We start from the raw sequence: 21,199 nt of genomic DNA on the forward strand, positions 1-21,199 counted from the left end.
GAAGCAAACCAGGTGCACGGGAGTACTTACCTGGAGTTCCTGCAGTGGTTCGCAGGGGGTGCTTCCCCTGTCTAGGCCGTCGTAGTCTGAACCATTGAACATGATCATCTTTTAAACCTCTTGTTTGCAAGAACCTGCACAGAACAGATTATTGTAGGCACTTGCCTGTTTGTTGGTCTGTCTTACTCTATGTGTTGCAGCGGCCTCCTAGGTACACTCCCTGTATGGATCCACAGTGCACCTGGGCAACAGCTTTATTTAGAGCGGTGCACATGCTTCTTAAATTTGTCCTTGGTCTTAGCTGCAGTGGCCCATGTCTAGTTCCATTTCTTAGCCTTCCCAGGATCATGTTTGGTGATCCTACTGTTTCTCAGGGCTACCTAGCCCTCTGCTGCAGCACGGCTTTACCACAGCTGCTGAGGTGAATGGGAAGCACAGGGCAGCTCCTTCCCTGGTACAAAATAAACAGACTGCATAGCTGCTGATCAGCAGAAGTGCACAGCGAGAGCAGTAGCTCTACATACTTCCACCCCCTACTAGTTCGGTGTCCAAGTTGAGCTTTACTGTGGGTGGGCAAACTCAGTGTTAGGCTGTAAGTGACAGTTCCTCTCTGCCAGAGGGTTCTGCCATCCCCAGCCATGTGCTTGTTGCTTAGTTTCAGGACACAACAGCCTGTGTTACACGTGCATAAACTTAGGTTCCAAGACCAGCTCTTTCCTCATCTGTACTGGGGAAATAAAGGACTAACATGGTGTTTTCTTACAACATGGCAGAATGGGAATAGGGATGCTACTGAATTATTAAACTGTCTTTAGCATAAACCATTAATATGCTAATGACCTATGTCATCAGCGGGTCTTGGCTATTCACCATATTTCCACAGTATTTGCATAGATAATATACAAGCAGACTATAGTGTTTCTTTAAAAGGGACTGTCATTGTCCATGTGCTATTTCATTGTAAAGTATGCTATTTAGAGTTGGCTTGGTGTGAACAAAAAAAACAGGGTGAGTTTTGGAACTGTGGTAGAAAACCAGCTAGGGATGCCTTTGATGTCATCATAGGTTAGAGCAGTATTTTGAGAGGCTACCCAGTCCTTTTAGAGTAGCTGAGACATGTTATTACAGTGACATTAACAGCATAGCACTTACGAGAGGTCTGTTGTAATACGGGGGTTCACTCGCCTGGTCTGGAATAAGAACAGGCATTTCTTGCTGATGCCTGGGCACCACCTCTCATGGTTCTGCTTTACAGCCTCCTAGTACGCACCTTTCATTTTACTTTCAACACAGGAATGAGTTTAACAAGGTAAGTATTAGGGCTTACCACCACTGCAGCTAGTTAAGATCCACAAGAAGATACTGTCTAAGCCTTGTTTCCACAGTGGAAACCAAGTAGCAGAACAATACCAGTGTTACTGCTGTAGTTACGCTGGTATATATTCTCCTTTTGGATGTTTGGTCTAGAGTAACTGCAGCAGTCTAATGATTCAAGATAAGGGTGCTTTATTTCAAGTGACAGAAATTGATTAATATATAAATTTCACAGGAAAGATTTTAAGAAAAACATTTTTCCATACACCATTACATGTTCTTACATACGATTTGTACCTGAAATGAAATAGAACATCTTAAGATGGATTAATAAAAAGAAATAACTTAGAAATAAGAACTTTTCAAACAAGCTGTAGATAATGTTAGGTTATATATACTCTATACACTTCCCTCCAGGGGCAGTATCTTTACCTTTAAAGATGAAAATGAAATGTAGCATGGACAGATGATCTATTTCCTTAAATAAAAATCTTTGTGCAAAAGATTTATTTTTATTTTGCACCATAATTATGATTTCTATAGGAACATTAAGGAGACAAAACTTTACAATTCTAAATCAGTATTTGTCGTCTTCAAGGTATTTTTGTTTTGTTCTAAGACAAGCAGTTTGTTGAACCCTTCTGACAGCGCACTACTGTCTTCATCGTCACTAAATGTAACCCAGTGACTGAAATCTTTCAAGCTGTGGCATTTTACATTTTCTGGAGTGCATGCTGGAGAAGTATCTGATGCTGCCTGTATGGAAGGAGGGCAGGAAGAATTCATGTCCACATCCAAAAGATTGGTGTTCTCTGGAAGGGAGCTGGTATCTGAGAGCTGAGGATGCTGGCCTTCTGGTACAGGAGGGCCCTGAAGGTTAGCCGTCAGTTCCGCGGCATTTGGTGCTAACTGCTTAGTTGTGTTGTCTTCTGTGCTGGCAGAGGATGTAGGAGCTGAGACATCAGACTGCGTGGGGACATGAGCATCCTGAGTCTGGGGGCAGAACCCAGGATTGTTGTTGGAGCTGAACATTAACCCACTAAAAAGTGGGTTGTCACTGCTCTGGAGAACTTGCAGATGAAGAGCTGCAGGAGCCGACTTCTTTCTTCGTGGTGGCACCTTTGGGGCAAAGGAAGCGTTTGAGGGAGACAGTGCGATGGCTTCGGCCATGCTCGCTGAGGGGGCCTGCCGTTCACTGCTCCCCCTGCTCTCCTGAGGCTTCCCAGGTTGTGGTGTTCTGGGTTTAGGGACTGGAGTAATCCTTGTCGGACTAAGAATAGCTCCAGCTTCTAGACAGGGCTCTGTCAAGCCAAAAGGAGACTGTACTGTCTGTTGGTCAAATTGCTCTTCTGTAGATGTAGCCTAAGGGGGAAAAGTAACAAGAAATTTGAGAACAAAAAGGGTACCTTAAACTCTGAGTCACTACTAGTGCAAGTCTTACTGATGGCATTACTGCGAAAAGCTGACAGTACTGGAAGAAAAAAAAAAGCAGCACAATGAGAAGGCTTGACAGCACAGTTTTACACTGTACCTGCTTGGTTCTGTTCTCCTGCATTGTGCCTTGGACCCGTGTTCATTTACAGAGTGGTATTTGAGGACAAGGATCCTACAGCCTGTTCGTTCCCTGTATGAGAAATACATCTCTTTCTGACCATCTCTCTTTCATGTTAGGATTTTGCTCTGGGCCAAATTAACACAGTTCTGAAGAGTTGTTTATTTGTTACATCTCTCTGCTGACTAACATTATTTAAGCAAGAATGCATAGGGAGGGCTAAATTAACGGGGCCATTAGCACATGCCTTTGGGTACATTGATACATAAGGCTGAAGGACAATTAGTTTAAGCTAACCCAAGAAATGTATTGATGGCTCTGTCATGTCCCACTGATGCTAGGAACTGAAGCGAAAAGTAAACTCTCGAAGCACAATCTAGCATATATTCACCATTTTAAAATACATAAATAAGTGGAGCCCAGCTCAGACTAAGAGGGCAGGGGCTGCTTCAGATTTCTCACACTTAGTGTGACTGAATGAAAGCATTTTAATTCTTTGCTACTCTCCCATAGTATTAAAAGATAACATACAGGCTTTTTAATGCCGTCAAAATATTCAGTCAGTATTTCACGATGAACATATCCCCTGCCACTTCTGTCTATATGCTGTTGTTAAGTTGCCTACATTAGATTGCATGCTTTTTTAACGATAGAGGTGGATCAGGTAAAGGTTTTCAAGTACATGACTCTCATCTGAATTCACTCAGAGTAAGGAGTGGATAGAGTAAAAGTGAAATAGATATATTCCTGTGGGAGAGTTCACATAACTAACACCAGCAGAGGAGTCCCTCTCAGCACCTTTCAGGAGTGCCCTGGGAATGGCGACAACATAAACAGACCATTCCTTGTTACTGAATGTTCAAGGAAAGGGCACACACTTGTCTGGGTTTTTTTCTTTTTTTAATTTTGTGAATCTCCTAAGTAGAGATTGCACAAAGTCCATGATAGAGAAGGGGTGAATGCCTTTACAAAGGAAGGTAAGGCAGGAGTCCTAACAACTTAGAACAGAGGTTCCTAGCAGAGGTTCTGTCAAAGGAATAATATAAAAGGTTATATTTGTCTCTCTCTTGTACTTAAATTGCTTTCACCATTACTCATTTTAGCAGCTCTAGAGGTGAAGAACTATTATCTTCATTGTAGAGACCTGATAGACAGATTAAACCCCCAACACCTACAGGTTTGTATTCTTAAGAACCTGAACTCTTGAGTAGAATCCAGAATCCAAAGTGAAAGGCTGAATCCCATTATAAGGTGTGTGAGAAAAGTTAGATGTTCCTGAACAGGACACAGAGGAGCATACTGATGAAGATGCTGCCTTAAATCAATACAGAGCAGACCACTCGTAATGTGGTCAAAAGTAAACACTGTGACAAAGAAGGGATGAGTCTTAAATCCTGACAAGATTCAGATGAACCAGAAGAAAAGTAACAAAATCTAAGAGAATGGACTGACAAATAGAAAAGCTGAATATGGCTGAGTAAGGAACTCAAGGCTGTTTTTCATTTCTGATCTCCTAGTACACTTTTATGCCTTGGTGACTACAATACACAAACTCATTTTAGTGCCTGCTGTCTAAGAACTTTAATATGTGTTTTGCTGCAACTATCTTACATTTTCCGCCTTGACTCCGGTCCTTTGCAGAGGTACTGGCTTTTTTGTAGTTGGAACTTTGGGTGGCGGGCGATGGGGCACAAGCACTGGTCCTGCCTGCGACCCTTGAAATGATGCTGACTTCGTGATGCTGGGAAGAGGCTCGAGTTTGGTGAACGTTTGGTTTCTAGTTGGAGCAGGCTTTACTGCATCATCCTGTAGTCCTGAAAGCAAAAACAATTAGCGTCTTGGCTTGATCAGAATGTAGCTTCAAGATAATTTCTTTCACAATCAATCATGTTTCCCAACATGTGCATGCCTAAAGGGAATGTTCTCAGGCAAGGAAGATAGGTTTTAGAAATAAATACAGAGCTTTGCAATCCTGACACACTTGTAAGAGGCAGTTAGGGGAAAAAAATCCCATCTGAAATAATTTCATGCCAAAACAGCAGTGCTGTGCCACCATTTGGCCAAGTGGATAAAACACTGCCTGAGAGTTCAGGAGTATTAGACTCAAGTCCTGAGTCTCCTTTTGCCCTCATCTCCTTATCTGGATAATCAAGATAACGATACTGAGCACATCTTGTACTTTGGAAAGAACTGTAAATGCCAAGTGGTGGTACAGCACAAGGGACTGAAAGTGATGCTCAGTCTCAGTGGGACTGAGTGGAATGCTTACTGTGGATTTCAAAATTAATGGAGAGTAAATCCGATTTAAAAACCGAATATACAGCACTCTCTAAGGAACAAACATCAAGATGCCTTTGGATTATTCCAAACTGCATTTGCTCTATTTACAAATGAAAGGGGATGTTTTTCTCCTAAACTGAGCGCCTTGCAAACTCAGGTAGCTCTCTCAGTCATACTGCATTCTTTTTTCATTCATACAGCATCAGCAGAAAGACTACCTGCAACTCTGGAGGGTATATTCATGCTGCCTAAGTTTCAATGCCTAACCTAGTTTCCTGCTCTAACCTCCCTTGCAGGAGGCACTCTTCTCCAGGGATTACATGGAGAACCTGTACACAGAGTAGCCTTTTAGCTTAGCTATTCAAGCTAAAGTGGTGCAAGCTTCTATCTATCTAGGTTACAACTATACTTGCTGTCCAAATGTGAACAGAATCCAGGTTATTTCTCCCATAGCTGTATTTGCTCTCTAGTCCTGCTTGGAATAGTGAGTATTCGCTAAATAGAGCAGCAAATATCCTTTATGCAACCCTGAGATAACACAGGTGCCATCAGTTAAAGATGAGATCTTCCTAATCTTTTAACTTCTCAGACTAAGTCTGGACATAAATAACCCAAGGTGCTCCTAGCAACAGATTCTACAACAAAATATACAACTTGAGTCATCTTGGAAAAAAAAAGGTTAATATTATCAAAACTGACTGTATTGGTTTTGTGTGGCAAGGTTTTGGTAGCAGGGGGGTTACAGGGGTGGCTTCTGTAAGAAGCTGCTGGAAGCTTCCCCTGTGTTCGAGAGAGCCCATACCAGCCGGCTCTAAGACAGACCCGCCGCCGGCCAAGGCCGAGCCAATCAGCGATAGTGGTAACGCCTCTGTGATAGCATTTTTAAGAAGGAAAAAAAAGTTGGGATGGCGGTATTTGGCAGCTGGAGAGAGGAGTGAGAACATGTAAGAGAAACAACCCTGCGGACACCAAGGTCAGTGAAGAAGGAGGGGGAGGAGGTGCTCCAGGCGCCGGAGCAGAGATTCCCCTGCAGCCCGTGGTGAAGACCATGGTGAGGCAGGCTGTCCCCCTGCAGTCCATGGAGGTCCACGGTGGAGCAGATATCCACCTGCAGCCCGTGGAGGACCCCACGCTGGAGCAGGTGGGTTCCCGAAGGAGGCTGTGACCCCGTGGGAACCCCGCGCTGGAGCAGGTTCCTGGCAGGACCCGCGGATCTGTGGAGAGAGGAGCCCACAGAGCAGATTTTCTGGCAGGACTTGTGACCCCGTGGGGGGCCCATGCTGGAGCAGTCTGTGCCTGAAGGACTGCACACCGTGGAAAGGACCCATGCTGGAGCAGTTCGTGAAGAACTGCAGCCCGTGGGAAGGACCCATGTTGGAGAAGTTCGTGGAGGACTGTCTCCCGTGGGTGGGACCCCACGCTGGAGCAGGGGAAGAGTGTGATGAGTCCTCCCCCTGAGGAGGATGAAGCGGCAGAAAATAACGTGTGATGAACTGACCGTAAACCCCATCCCCGTCCCCCTGTGCCGCTGGGGGGTTGGTAGAAAATCCAGGAGTGAAGTTGTGCCCGGGAAGAAGGGAGGGGTGGAGGGAAGGTGTTCTGAGATCTGGTTTTATTTCTCATTACCCTACTCCGGTTGATTTGTAATAAATCAAGTGAATTTTCCCCAAACTGAGTCTGTTTTGCCTGTGACAGTAATTGGTACTGTACAGTGCGAGAAGCTGCTGGTTTTCATCGGGATAGGCAAGGCACCCTTCTATCAGGTGGCGCGTCAGTTTGCCAGGGTTACTTGCCTGTTCAGGTGTAAAGTCCCAGATTATGGGAAGTGATAACCGTCCTAGGAATCTGCCCAAATCCTTCCATATACCCTGCCACCCAGGGACCGGTCGCTTGAGGGCACATTTCAGTATTGCCTCACCCAAAACTTGTCTTCTCTTATACCAGGACGAGACCAGATTCCACAATACCCATAATATACCACCAGTATTAATTATTAGTACTGAACAACTCACATAAGGATGAACAAGGACCTCGGGAGCCTGCATAATAAAACCATTCACATCAATGCCCAGTAGGGAGAGGGAGATGTGTTCCCTCATCTCCTCCACAAGATAGCTCCCACAACACAGCAAAGCCATCAGTGCCAGGACAAAGCACATAGATATTATTTGTATTAGCATGTTCCCGAGTTCCTTCATTGTCCCCACAAGGTAGCTCCCGCAGCACAACAAAGCCATCAGTGCCAGGGCAAAGCACACAGCCATTATTTGCGTTACCATGTTCCCAAACTCAGCAAGGTAGAGATAAGCAAGCAGCCAACAAGCTCCGTGACCTGCACAGGAGCTTGCCACTTAATAACTAGCTATGGCACGTTTAATGCAAAACTGCTGTTGTCTTGTCCCTGTTCAGGCGCCAAAAAGGACTGTAGTGGGTTGACCCTGGCTGGATGCCAGGTGCCCACCAAAGCCGCTCTATCACTCCCCCTTCTCAGCTGGACAGGGGGGAGAAAATATAACAAAAGGCTCGTGGGTCAAGATAAGGACAATTTAATAAAGTGAAAGCCAAGGTCGCGTGCGAAAGCAAAGAAAAACAAATGATATTATTCTCTACTTCCCATCAGCAGGCGATGTCTAGCCACTTCCTGGGAAGCAGGGCTTCAGAACGCGTAGTGGTTGCTCCTGAAGACAAAAATGCCCCCCCTCCGTCTCCCTTTACTTAGCTTTTATATCTGAGCTGACGTCATATGGTATGGAATATCTCCATAGTTGTTTAGGTCAGCTGTCCTGGTTATGTCCCCTCCCGAGATCTTGCCCTGCCCCAGCCTGCCATTGAGGGGGAGGCAAAAATGTTGGAGAGACAGCCTTGATGCTGCGCCAGCACTGCTCAGCAGTAGCCAAAACACTGGTGTGTTATCAACACCTTTCTAGCTACTGATGCAGAGCACAGCGCTATGAGGGCTGCTATGGGGAGTATTAACTCCATCTCAGCCAGACCCAATACACTGACAGAGAACACAAAGTACAATCTTGCAAGAATGTGTATGTCAGTGTTCAGGTGAGCTGCTGAATAGAAATACGTGCATCTGGGCTATGACGGAAAGGATGAATACACCTACAGTTTGCTTTATTTAAAGATTTTTAGAAGTCCTTTAGAAAGCTGTGCTCACCTCCTTTGGCTTCCATAAGACATCTAATAGCTTCTTCTGCTTCCTCAGCTGTAGTAGTTTTGATCTGCTTGACGTTGTAAGGTTTACTTATTCCAGTCCGGACTTTAGGCTTTAAAAAAAATAAGAGAATGAGTCATCTTGAGAAAACTGTTTTTTCTTGTATACCTGTAATCTTACAGCTAAGCTCACACACCTGTAAAAATCTAGTTTTGCCAGCAGCCTTTCAGCAATCTATAAATACTACAGAAATGGTGGGGAGTCTTTTGGCAGATATTACATCTTTGTTACCAGCTGACAGATAGGCCAATGGCTTACTGCCACAGCTAGACCCTTAGCCATCCCTTGTTCAATACATTAGGGTTCTCATCCAACAAAAGAGGAGTGGGGAGGTGTTTCCACATTTCAGTCTTGGTCTACTCAGAGGGCTAGCAGCCTTGCTGGCAATGGTCAAGAATTTTCTTGTATGCTGCTGGGCACTAGCATGGCCCATCAAAAAAGAGGTGAGAAAAGAATTAAAGCATATTATCATGGCGTTGAAAATTCAAGCTAGCATCTGTCAGAAAGCAGCACGTGGAATAAACCAACAGTGCCCTGGTCTTGCACAATTCTCTCTCTCCCTCTTCAGCCATTCTAATTCCTGGCAATTTAATAACATTTTTCTGGTGTCTAGCAGGTCCTACAGTCTAGTATTACAGTACAAGAAGTTCATTGTAGCATTTCCAGCTCAGGCATGTGATAGACTTCCTTCCTTGTATGATGGGTGCATCATGTATGTGATGCTCAGTATCTACAGCATCTATGTAGATGGGGGAGATCAGGACAATGCTGAGTGGCAGGACTCACTGGCTGCTGAGGGGCTCCGGGTAGCAGCTTTGCCATTGCCAGGATGGAACAGGTGGAGTGGCTTCCTGGAGAGAGGGGACCATCTGAGGGGGACTTTTTGCCTGATGTTCCAGCTGAAAGAGGAATAAAAGTGGCTTTTTACATTCAAGAGCTGGTACAACATTTTATCTGCAATAGAGCAAAACCAATGTGCTTTGAAATTGTGATAAATAAAAGAGAAACACTGTCACCCTCCTTGCTCCTCCAGGGGCAGACATATTAGGTAAGATCTTCCTGTAGGACAATGGGGACCTTGAGTCCCTTTGCCTGAGTGCCAAGAGCAAAACCCTTTAATCTAGGAGGAATGAGGGGCTGAACAGTTACTGGTCTAATCTAAGGTGAAAAAAAAAGAAATCTCAACACTGCATAAAATGCTGAAATCTTGAACTGTATGAGGAAGCAGTTTCCTAGTTAGTCTTGCTTTCATTTAATTAATTTAATAACCTCAGTTGAGCATTAACATTGCATTCCAAGCAGAGAAATACAGATACCAGTGTTGTCACTTCTCTGCAAGAGACTCAGAAATGAATGGGAATAATCCCAAAGAACACATCTTCCAGCAGCGAGTCTGACAGAACCTTTAATTTAAGACTGGAAAATATGCACAAAGAGAGACTTTGGGGCTGCAAGAAAAATGTGATGTATAGCTCATGTCCTACAGAAGACAAAGATGATTATGCTGATGCAGCAATCAGCATTCATCCAGAAGTAGCCATAAAAACAGGAGCAGCATAGCACTGATAGCATCTCAGGTGGGTAGAGCTTAGGTAAAGAGCATCACTTCCCCTTTGTGCCTCACTGAAAATCATAAGCCACTTTGCGTTTCTTTCATAAACACAAAAGCAAGCAGGAATTGCTTGCAAAGCAGGAAAGGAAAAAAACTGTCCAAAACAAGTATTTTGTCAAAGCTTTTTAAAAGGAAGGTTACAATTAAGTCAGAAAAAAACAAACTGTAAGAAAACATTCAGTGACTTTGCAAGTCAGGAGGCATAAATACTGATATTTATTTTTATTGCCACAAAGTGGCTGGTCAACTCGCTGAGTGATGAGTTAGTATGAAACATATGGGCCATTCCATCCTCACTAAGGGCATTTTTTGTGGAGTATCTGTCATCCTAAAGACAAACTTCTCCCATTGCTAACTGCAGCCATAGTTGGGCTGAGACCAACTGGGAAGTAAGTACAAGTACCTCAATGGCCTGTTGTTTCAGAACAAGGTATTACTTTCTGTGTCACCTAGAAATGGCAGGCAAAACTGTTCAGCTGGGGCCAACGCAACATTAAAGAAAGTTAAACTCACCAGGAGGGGGAGGCCTCTGTGGCGGCTGAAGTGGCCGAGGCCTGGTAGGAATGGATAGAGACCTGCTTGGAGACTGGCGGTGGCATTCCCCACTTGCCTCCAGCTCTTGCTTCAAATCAGCCAGGTCTGTATCATCTAGGGGAATTTTAGAAAGGATCTGTATTAGATACCCGCTGGGTGAGATGCACCAAATCCAGGTGGTCAGGAGAGAGATGATTAAGAATGGCAAGCCTCAACCAAGTATCTCAGCAACACGACATGGCTCCTTTCATATTGTTTTGCTCTCCCTGAATGTCTTCCTGCTCCCACTCCCGGAAACATCTACCCTTTTGTCAAACACTTCTCTCTCTCTCCTTTTCCAGCATTTATTACCTGTTTGTGCCGATACAAAGACTGCCTGCATCTGGCTTCAGGGTTACTAGTCACCTTGTTAGATTCTGAGCTTTTCACAGCCAGACTTGGCGGCAACCTGCTCTCATTCAAACTGTGTCATGGCAGCCATGAGGAGGCTAGTCACAGCGGACCCCTTGCTCTTCCTTCCTAAACACAGGAGTTCCCTCTGAGGATTAGACAGCTTTCCTTGCTCGGGAGAACTGTTTTTACACCAGAGAAAAATCTGTCTGATTGGCTCACTCATCACATCTCTGCTTTCCAGCAACGTCTAGCTCAATCTGCTAGCCCTGGGCTGCACCTTACATGACTAGGCTATTACACAGTCTTTTATCACGTCTAAACCTCTCTGACAGCTGGAGAGGCAAGAAGTAGGGATTACTTTATGCTGAAGTTGAGGGCTTTCACTTCAGTTCTCTCACCCTGCCATGGCTGCCAAGCCATGCAGCTCTGTTCTTTAGGGCTCCAAAATCCACTGGGTTTGGTTTCGTCCCTGTGGTTTGGAGAGGATGGGGAAGGAATTGTGTAGCAGCAGTCTCTCATACTTCAGGCACTTTTACACAAGTTCCTGTTTTTCAGAAAGCTGTGCTCTGCAGGGAATACTGAGCTGCCTCACAGTTTCCTACTCCCACTCAGCAGCGGATGGCAGCCACATAGACACAGCCTGTGATCTGCCCAACCTGCCCTCCCCCTTCTCTCTGCATTTTCAATACCTCTGAGCTGCAGATACAGGCTCATTGGTAGGATCCAAGGAGTTATGCAGGTGCCTAAATGCACAGCTTGAAATTCTGACAGTAACACAAGACAAAAACCAGCCACCACCAGTCTATCCCTTGCCCTAAAAGGCTGCTGGTTTTAGGCAATGGCTCCCCGGGACATCCGTTTTGTGAGGCTATGCCCTTCTCTGACCTTAGAAACACATGTACGCATTGTCCTGTCTGTCATTGGTTTCCATCTGTGTCTAACACCAGCTATACAATCGTCATACCTTCGATTAGGAGTTGCTCAGGCAGAATTGAAAGCTTATGGAGGCATCTGAAATTGCAGAGACTTTCAAGATGGATTGAATATATCATATTTTGAGTTGTGTGAGATCATGACCCCACCTTGACCTCCTTCAAACTATACTTTATAATCTCCCTTTACTTTGTGATATTTTTTGTGGAGAAGAGTTAGTGTGGGTGAAAAGAATCACTGCAATTCTCTGTAGCTTAATGAATCATCACACAGTAGGCCAGAGGTGTTTGGAGGGCAAGGCATCCTATAATACAAAGTGATTGGCTTCACAGTATTTAATACTGACAGATTACTCCTCAGCTCAGGGCTAGGTTTCTGGGTCTGGCCACACTGCACCCAGCCTATGACTCAAGGTGGGCAAGAAAGCTGTATATCACTCTGTTTGGAAAATCTGTCTGTGTAAACTTACGAATTTCATTTAATCTTTTTGAACTCTACTTCTGACTCAACCTTTGAAGGTATTAAAGTTTTCACTTTTATGTCAGAAGACAAAGCACTTCTGAGAGAGTGCAGAAAGACAGCTACTGAATCACTTGCTGTCATGATGAAGTGTTTAATACGTGGCCCAGCCTGTCAATGCTTGGTCACCACAGCATGTCCTGATCATATCCCAGTATAAGACCACCACTGGCTTGGTTAGTACTTGCTGCAGTTTTTATCTGTATTCTTTTCACAGCTTTATCTTCTGTTTACCAAGTCATTTCATAATAATGTGCAAACAAGCCATGTGACCAGGAAAAAAGGTAACACTAAAGCACTAAAAGAATGAATATACCTGTTGTGTGAGCTGCGAATTCTTCAGAAATAAATAAAATAGGAACAAAGGAGAAACTTTAGGCTTCTTTGAAGTAAGTAATCTGAACACAACAACCTCCTGGACTGTCCAGCTTACACCTGACTGCACTGCCACAGCTATTGCTCAAAGGCCAGGGTCAAGCCTATCACTGAATCAGCAGGATTCCTTTGGTTTGATTTTGCTCTGGCCCTCACTAATAAGAAATAACGGACAATTTTTTGTGTATGCTCTGGTGCTGAACAACATCAAATGGATAAAAAGACTTAATTTTTCCTGACTATAAAAGGAAACCAGGATTCTCAGCACTCCTGCCTTGCCCTGGGCTACAGAGAAGGAGGATCTAAGCTTTATTATTTGTATTGCTGTTATGCCTCAGTTACAGTCACTAACTCAAGGGGGGTTGAGCATGAACACGTACCAAAAAAATGATCCTTACCTTTAGAACACCTACAATGAAAATATAAATGAGCAAGGAAATAGAGACAAAAGGAGAATGAACAACAAACCTTCAGGTCTTACTTTAAGGAATGTAGGTAATTTACCTTTATACAGCTGTGTGTTTTGTCCAGATTTGTTTGAATGACCTATGGATGTGAAATGTCCGCAGCCCTCAGGCATATCTTCTGCTGTGTCTGCTACTAGGTGTTGACACAAAGCATCATCTAAATAATCATCTTCATCCTCCACTATATCACCTGAATTAAAATATTAGATAAAGACTTAGTGAGCAAATGCATTCTCTGTCTCTCTCTACTACCAATCAATGAATTTAATATATGTGTTGGGCAAGCTTCTTGTGTAACCCATGTGTTTCATTACAGTTTGTTTCTATACAGACAACTGTACCATACATTGGATTTGCTAACATATGTTACAACACTGAATTGATAGGATGATCTAAGCAACATTTCTCTGCCCAGGTACAGTGACAGGTCGTGGCTGTAGTTACAATCCTCTTTTTAAGAAGTGTGGCTTCATTACAAATTAAGATACCACTAACACTCATACTGTACCTTCTCTGTGCAACCAAAGTCAGCAAAGCAATTTCTCACAACTTAGCTTAGAAACCAGCTGCTCACCTTCTGAGTCATAGTCCAAACTTGAGAAGTCAAAATTTTCTTCCAGAAGACAGGAGTTTGCTGTGGGGGACATGGGAGCAATGCTGTCCTGTTTTCGAGTAATTTCCTCCTGAAGGCCCTTTAGCCAGTCCTTGGTCTTGGGCCGGATCTTCACTGTTCTGCCTCTGACCTAATGCAAAGAAAGAATTGTTTCCCCTTTGCCAAGCAACTTCACAAAATAAGAACACGTGAAGAGAATAAGCAAGTGCTGCCAATCTATTGTACAACTGTTTCAGAAACTGATATAACTAAAGCTTCATTTCAGAAGCTAAATGAAAAGGAAGCACTCTTCCTATCCCCATAACCAAGTTTTCAGACTGTAACAATATTCTTCAAAGAAAATTAGCTTCACAGCTCAAAAGCACTGCTGCTGCATTTGGGAAGTACTTGAGAAATAGGTGAAACATCAAATATTGTCAAAATGATACTGTGATAGTAATAATGGTGTGGGAGGGTTCCATTTTTGAGTCAGTAGCTTTAAAACACACAAGAATTTGCTACCTGACGCCATCTGTAAGGAGACTGTCTGCTCAGAAAATCCCAAATATGATGGTTGATGTATACGGAAAGTATATTATTAAACAGATTAAGACTACAGCTGCTTATATGTGTTGCTCCATGACATTTGGGGTAAGATGTGTCCAAGGCAGCAGCTTCGGCAGCAAAATTACTTTGGAAAGTTCCTGAAACAGGCTCCCAGTACCTTCACACATTGTGCATGTACAATTGTGTTTGCGCCTGTGCTATAAATTACATCAATGAAATGAGCCAAATTAATAGATAAAACTCCAAATATGAAAGAATAATGAGGGTTAAATCCATTACTTCAATGTTAAGTTTATAGGGCAGCCCCACAAACAGTTTTGTCAGCATAAATGAGAGGGTTGATGAATTGTAGAGTATGTGTGTAGGAAAGAAGAGCAGGGGATGGGAAGGTAAACGCCTACTGCTAATGCTGAGTTTGCCATGGAGGCCAATGAATCATGTTGTTCCAGCTTGGTAGAAGGAGTTTATTTGATACACTTAAGAGAAACAAAAAATCTCCAAGCCACGATCGTGACAATGCTTTGGCAACAGTAGAAAGTCACACATGATGTCAGGGAACTGCTTCAAGTGCCAGAACAATGACCGAGCCCATGTATTCTGCAGTGGTATCAGAGGCCAGATACTAAGCACTGCTTAGGAGCTCCAAGAAAAGTCACCTCCTGCCCTCCTGAAACTGAAATACTGCATTGAAAGCCTCAGCAGCTGTGAAAGCTAAGGACTTTGTGAGCACTAAATTTCTTTAAAATAACGCTACTTGATTTAGCTAGAAATGCAACTATATCATTCTAAGCGACCACTTTTGAGAAATTTGTTATGAAATTATTATTATAGGTTTGAGAGAGTCTTACTTTGACACCATCTATATCCATAACACGAAGAGCTGACTTGCTGTCTGCAAATGTCACCAGCATTTGACCTCCACTGATCCTAGTAAAAAAAGGCAGAGGACAGAAAACAGTGCATTTTACTTCACCATTGAATGAAAAGCCTTAAAGGCAAGCATGATAGTTTTGTACAGCTACGTATTTGGGTTTAGTTGTATTTTCCTCACAACTCTATTTTTTGGGGAGGAGCAAGTGATCTATGAATCCCAGTTGGGCTCTTCCTCTCCCCCATCCTCCTTTGTGTGAGCCCAGCACCCTGCCCTTTACTGGGTCACTCCTGAAGCAGCAGTACAAACATCTCAGCAGCTGTTGACAGGATACCTAGTCTGATATCAATGCTCCCTCTGTACTAACTTCTATGGCTCTGCATATCCCTCAGCTCAGAGGACATGTAATGTTCCCAAAGACTAGTATGCCATCAAGCTCTAAAGCAATTAAAAACAAGACAAAACAAAACCACCAAAGCATGTTCTTTTCTTGCTCCTTCACAAGCAAAGTGGTGCGGCTGTTCCTGCAGGGCTGCTTTTGAACGCTCAACTTGTATTTAGTACTTCATAAAACCATACAACAACAGGTCACCAGTTTTCTAGAAATGGGTCAAATACAACATAAACAAGTTTCTGGTCTTGTTTCCCAGGTCAACTGTCAGGTGTTTTGCCTGTATTTCTCAAAACAGAAGTCTCATAGCTATGCTGGAGTCCTGTACAGGATCAACCAGAATGAAATTAAACTGCTCTGCCAGAAGGTATCACAGTCTCCCTCTCAAATTGCGAGAAGCCGCACTACTAAAAAATAAGCAAAACGACCCCAAAAGAAAGAAGAGGAAGCCAGGAAATCCTAGTAAGTGTGAAAGAGTGCTGTAAGAGAGCAGACCTCTTTAGAGTAAGTGAAGCAGGGCCCCAAGGACCCACCAGCAGAAGCAATGCATGGAAATGAGGCCTGAATCTAAAGGTGATGATTCACATCAAAGCCTCTGCTTTATGGTGCTGTACTGAATAAAATTCTTCTCCACTCAGCCAAGGGAGCTGTTAGACTATTTCTTTAACACGTTGACAGAGGTAAAAGATATCATTGTCTAATGAAGAATTTAACATGCAGTAAAGGAATTCAGCATACTACTTTCCAATACAAAGTTAATTCTGTCAGGACAAAAAGGGAATTTCTAGTCTGTGTTTTTGAATAGATGACATGCCATTTCAGATTCCAAACTTACCTGACCAGAACAATAGTGCCGTAGTCCTCAAACATTTGCATAAGCTCTGTACGCAAGTCCTCAGGAAATTCATTTTTCTCTTCAGGCATTGGTGATAGCAGATTTACCACTACTGTGGCATCCAGCGGTCCCTGGAAAGATGACACTTCCTGGAAAACACTCTCACGGGCAGCTTGATTAACTTCCTGAACTTCCACTTCAACAATAGCTAACACTGGCCTACATGAAACAAAGGAGAAATGCTTATTTAAAATTAAGATCAACATCACCCAATAGGAAATGCTTATATAAAATTAAAATCAATGTCAAGCAGTAGGACAGGTAAGAACTTAGTTGTGTGAAGGACAGTGTCCTGTTTAAACTCTGTATCTCTATGATCATTTTTAACTCCACTATGTCAAATCTCATGGCAAATATTTAATTAAGCCTGCTATACCTTAGAAGGAAGTGATTATTATGTATGTTCTACACAGAAAGAGAAGCGTAACAAATTACTTAAGGTCTCGCTGCAAAAAAGCACTGTGGCTGGCAATACAAACCAGAAGTTCAGTCTGGTGGATTGTTTTGTTTTTCCTGCAGTGGAAGATCATGCCTTGAGCACTGTTAATTATATTTACCAGCCCTGCATTAACTGAACATAACAGTGAGGACACACCATAAAGGAATTCAAATAACAGTTGTGTGCAGCACTTCGGCAAACCTGCAGTCTAGAAATACCAGGATACTTCACTCATTATCAAACAGCTATCTCCCAAAACATCTATAGATCAGGAAGGCAATACATTATTTTCTGTTAGACAAGGCCACATAAAGATGTCTTCTTCCAAAAACTAAGGACAAAGTACTCTAAGTGTATAATGTGGTTATGTAGCAAACATATGTCAATCCATCACATTATAAGCAGTCAACGCTGCAAACTTGCTTCTTCAGCCATTTCTTACAAACGACCCCTCTGTGTGTTAGAACCAAATAAAATTGAGAAAGCTGTCTGAAAGAGTAAAGCTTGTCTCATCTCAGTGGATGCAATCCACATTCTCAGATTTCCACCTGCACATACACACAAAGCAGTAACTGGGATGGCTGCCTCCTACTTGCAATAGAGCAGGCTCTGGAATATGCATTACCAGAACATATGAAAGCAACAACAGCAGAGCTAGAAAGGAATAGTAAAGGGAAAAATAAAAAAATATAGGAAGTGTTAACTATTTCTATATAAGCACAGTGAATCATAACGCATTTCCATACGTCATAAAGATATAGCTAAGCCCTTTTTCCAGCACAAACCTTGGGAAAGCAAACCTGCTGACTGTAGTTAAAAAGCAGTTTTTGCAGTCAAGTTTGCTGAAATAGAAAACCAATGTACAACAGCCATGTTTCACAGATTGCATCCTCAGGGTCCTATATAACGAGTGTAGCAGTTCCACTGTGCTTTGTGGAACACAGCAATGTCAAAGCCTTGACACAGAGAAATTGATTGCAAGAGGCACATTTTTCCATTGCTGGAGGAATACAGAACAGTCCTTGCATGCAAGAGCGCCATAAGAAGCACAGAGCCAGCTGCTGTGGGTCACTGAGTGCTGCTATGAGGAACAATATTGTAGCATTTCCATAGGGTATGCAAAGGGTGAGACAAAGATTATTCTGAATGCAAGGGAGCTTTTGAGGTGTATTTATTACAGAATTTGTTTCAGAGAAGTGAAGCAGTGACATGTTTAACAAAGAAAGCTCATTCATTCCCTAAAGAGAAGTTAGTGATATGGACTAGTCAGAGGCACTGGTCTTTGTTTTTCCCTCCTTCTCCCATCTCCATTTCTAAGGGAAGCCCAGAAGCCCAACACTTCACTACTCTGGAGAGGTCACACCTGGCCCTGTGTACATGACTTACACCTCTTCAGGCCACACAGTTCCAACCTCCTCCTCTCCCACAGCAAGCTGAGTGGGAGTCCATCAGAGCAGCTTGTTTTGATATCAGAGCTTTCCAAAACCAAGCAACAGAAAGCCTTCATTTTTTATACCTGTTTGTCGTGGTTTAATCCCAGCCAGCAACTAAGTACTATGCAGCCACTCGCTCACTTTCCCCCCACCCAGTGGGATGGGGGAAAGAATCGGGAGGGGAAAAAAAAAAAAAAAAGAAAAACTTGTGGGCTCAGATAAAGACAGTTTAATAGGACCGAAAGGAAGAAAATAATAATAAGGATGATGACGATGTTCATCATCATAATAATAAAAGAATTGGAATATACAAAACAAGTGATGCACAATGCAATTGCTCACCACTCACGGACCAATGCCCAGTTAGTTCCCGAGCAGCAATCCCCCCAGTTTATATACTAGACATGACATCACATGGTATGGAATACCCCTTTGGCCAGTTTGGGTCAGCTGTCTTGGCTGTGTCCCCTTCCAAGTTCTTGTGCCCCTCTAGCCTTCTTGCTGGCTGGGCATATGAGAAGCTGAAAAATCCTTGACTTAGTCTAAACACTACTTAGCAACAACTGAAAACATCAGTGTCTTATCAGCATTATTCTCATACTAAAACCAAAACATAACACTATACCAGCTACTAGAAAGGAAATTAACTCCATCCCAGCCAAAACCAGGACATTGTTGCTGCAACTTATCCAACCCTTGCTGAGATCACAGTGTAGCAGAATCAGTACAGGACCGTAGATACTTGTGACCCTGGTATAAAACCCACCATGAGGGGGAAAAAACCCCACAAATGGATACTGAACACAGAATAAGCATTTAATTCCTGTTACAGTCAGACTTGGTCCCTCACTCTGGAGGTGTAATCCAGTATGGCACATTCTAACCTAGCAGCCCTTTCTCTGATTATTTGCTTAGGACTTTACCTGTGGTCAGATGCTTGCAGCTCTGCTCTCCCATAGTACATTAAGGCTCCAGGGGTCCAGGTGTGCCTGACTTTAGTTTCAGCATTCAGATCACTGTCTAGAAGATTGATCTCTCCAGCTATGAAGCACAAAACATGATTTAAAACTCACTCAAAGCTAGTTTTACTAACAGTTAAAAGCTATTTTATTAGGATGCTCTTCACAGACCCTAGTAGTGGGAGGTGGGGGTTTTTTGTTCTTGTATATACCATTCAAAGAAGAGCTTGTGTCCTAAAAGATTTACAAGTTAGGGACTAGGGAAAAAAAAAAAATACAGAAAAGACAGGGAGTGCAACAGAGACAGCTGATTACTAGAATAAGACACCTGCAAAATGGTTAACCTGAATGTCACCCAATCAATTACCTGTACAATCTGGGTTGACAGTCATATTAGTATTTTTCCTCCTGCCCCATTATTGAGCACAGAAATGGACACTGTACTTGCAAAATACACTGCAAATCTGAACAATACACAGGGATTGGAGAAATAATACACAAGAGATGAGAGAAAGCAAAGCCATGCAAATCCAGCCTCCAAATACTTCTTTTGCAATGCATTAAGGTGACAAAAAGTGCTCCAGACATTATGCTAGAGTGAGGTATTATATTGCTGTCAATAACAGGGACATTTTTAGGTCACTGTTTGGGCTAATTGGGCTCTATCTCTTTTCTGTGGAGTTGAAAATTAGTTAATATGAATATGGCATTTCACCTAATCACTCACACTGGGGCTAGACTTTCTTCTTAAAAGGCAAATAGTCCTCTAGCCTATAGCAGCAAAAAGAAGCAAGGCAAAAGAATTAGAGCCAAGAGGCAGAAGAGCCTTGCCACCAGCAGGAAAGGAGAGGAAATCTGGCAGCAAACTAATTAGAAAAGCTTTGCAGGGCTGGGAAGGTAGGCGAACAGACAAGGGGTCAGTTATATACCCACATGAGCTAGCAGTGGGACGCCTACAAACTTTAAAGGAACCTGCCCCAGCTCTTGCAGACCAGCTAGATAGGTCCTATGTTCTGTGTGTGTTCCATCAACTAAAGTCCTCCTGGGGCAAGCCTTGCCACGCAAAATAAGGAATATGCATTGAAAATGCTGAAGGGTTTTCTTTCTCCTAAAATGAAAACAGCCAGCCCAAGAGGACTGTTTTCACTTCCTTATTATGTCTTATATCTTATACAGTTTTGCTTTCCCAGATTACATCTCTACCAATGGTTTAAGCTCCTCATTTTACTTTATTTTTCATTCCTTAAATAAGAGTGAATAACTCTGTATCACATTGACATGTACTCTCTGATTGCCCTAGTTTTGCTTTGTAGTTTTTACACTTAGTGTACTCATGGTATGACTTGGATTCCAAGAAGTAGTTCCCTGGCATGTGAAAAATCACATCTGCAGGCACAAACCAAATTACTTCTCCAGTGATTACATTTTTAATACAAATTTGTTCAGATTTTATAAACATTGGGAGACGGATGTACCTGCAGACTGAGAGAATGGTTATGAAAACTGTTCCTGGACAGCAAAGAAATACTTATTATTTTGTTATTGTAACTTTTCAACAGCAAGTGAAAACAGCCCTTCTGCTGTGCTGGCCACTCATGATCTCAAAGTACTTTATAAGCACCAATTAATGAAATCTCCTCCAATTCCAGAAACTAGCAGAAATAGTCCTAAGAATTACCAAGCCAGAAAAAATTACAGAAAAGTGCTTATACATCTACTAAGGACAACAGTTATAACAATCTAGCCGTTACAATACGGGAACTTTATGTGGACTATCAATTCTGTTGGAAAGCAACAGAATAATTTCTAGATTGCTACAGCTGGGTTGTTTTCAGTTCCTCAGTGAGCTC

General features: G+C 42.8%; 1 protein-coding gene across 6 annotated transcripts in view; it reads right to left on the bottom strand.

Annotated features, from left to right (window-relative positions):
* Nucleotides 1-1,257: 1,257 nt before the first annotated feature.
* Nucleotides 1,258-21,199, bottom strand: part of SYNJ2 (synaptojanin 2) — a 72,851-nt gene continuing 52,909 nt past the window's right edge. For 2 of the 6 annotated variants that reach the window (XM_052784630.1, XM_052784629.1), the window contains exons 18-27: nt 19,314-19,431; nt 16,459-16,677; nt 15,210-15,288; nt 13,777-13,945; nt 13,240-13,392; nt 10,495-10,629; nt 9,156-9,268; nt 8,313-8,421; nt 4,478-4,680; nt 1,258-2,676 (exon numbers count right to left, since the gene is read on the bottom strand). In XM_052784630.1, the coding sequence (XP_052640590.1) occupies nt 1,879-2,676; nt 4,478-4,680; nt 8,313-8,421; nt 9,156-9,268; nt 10,495-10,629; nt 13,240-13,392; nt 13,777-13,945; nt 15,210-15,288; nt 16,459-16,677; nt 19,314-19,431 (2,096 nt within the window). In that variant the 3' untranslated portion in view covers nt 1,258-1,878. The remainder of the gene's footprint in view (nt 2,677-4,477; nt 4,681-8,312; nt 8,422-9,155; nt 9,269-10,494; nt 10,630-13,239; nt 13,393-13,776; nt 13,946-15,209; nt 15,289-16,458; nt 16,678-19,313; nt 19,432-21,199) is intronic. The other 4 variants (XM_052784633.1, XM_052784634.1, XM_052784631.1 and 1 more) reach the window with 3 other exon arrangements.

The sequence above is a fragment of the Harpia harpyja genome, chromosome 4, assembly GCF_026419915.1.
Source record: "Harpia harpyja isolate bHarHar1 chromosome 4, bHarHar1 primary haplotype, whole genome shotgun sequence".
NCBI lineage: Eukaryota > Metazoa > Chordata > Aves > Accipitriformes > Accipitridae > Harpia > Harpia harpyja.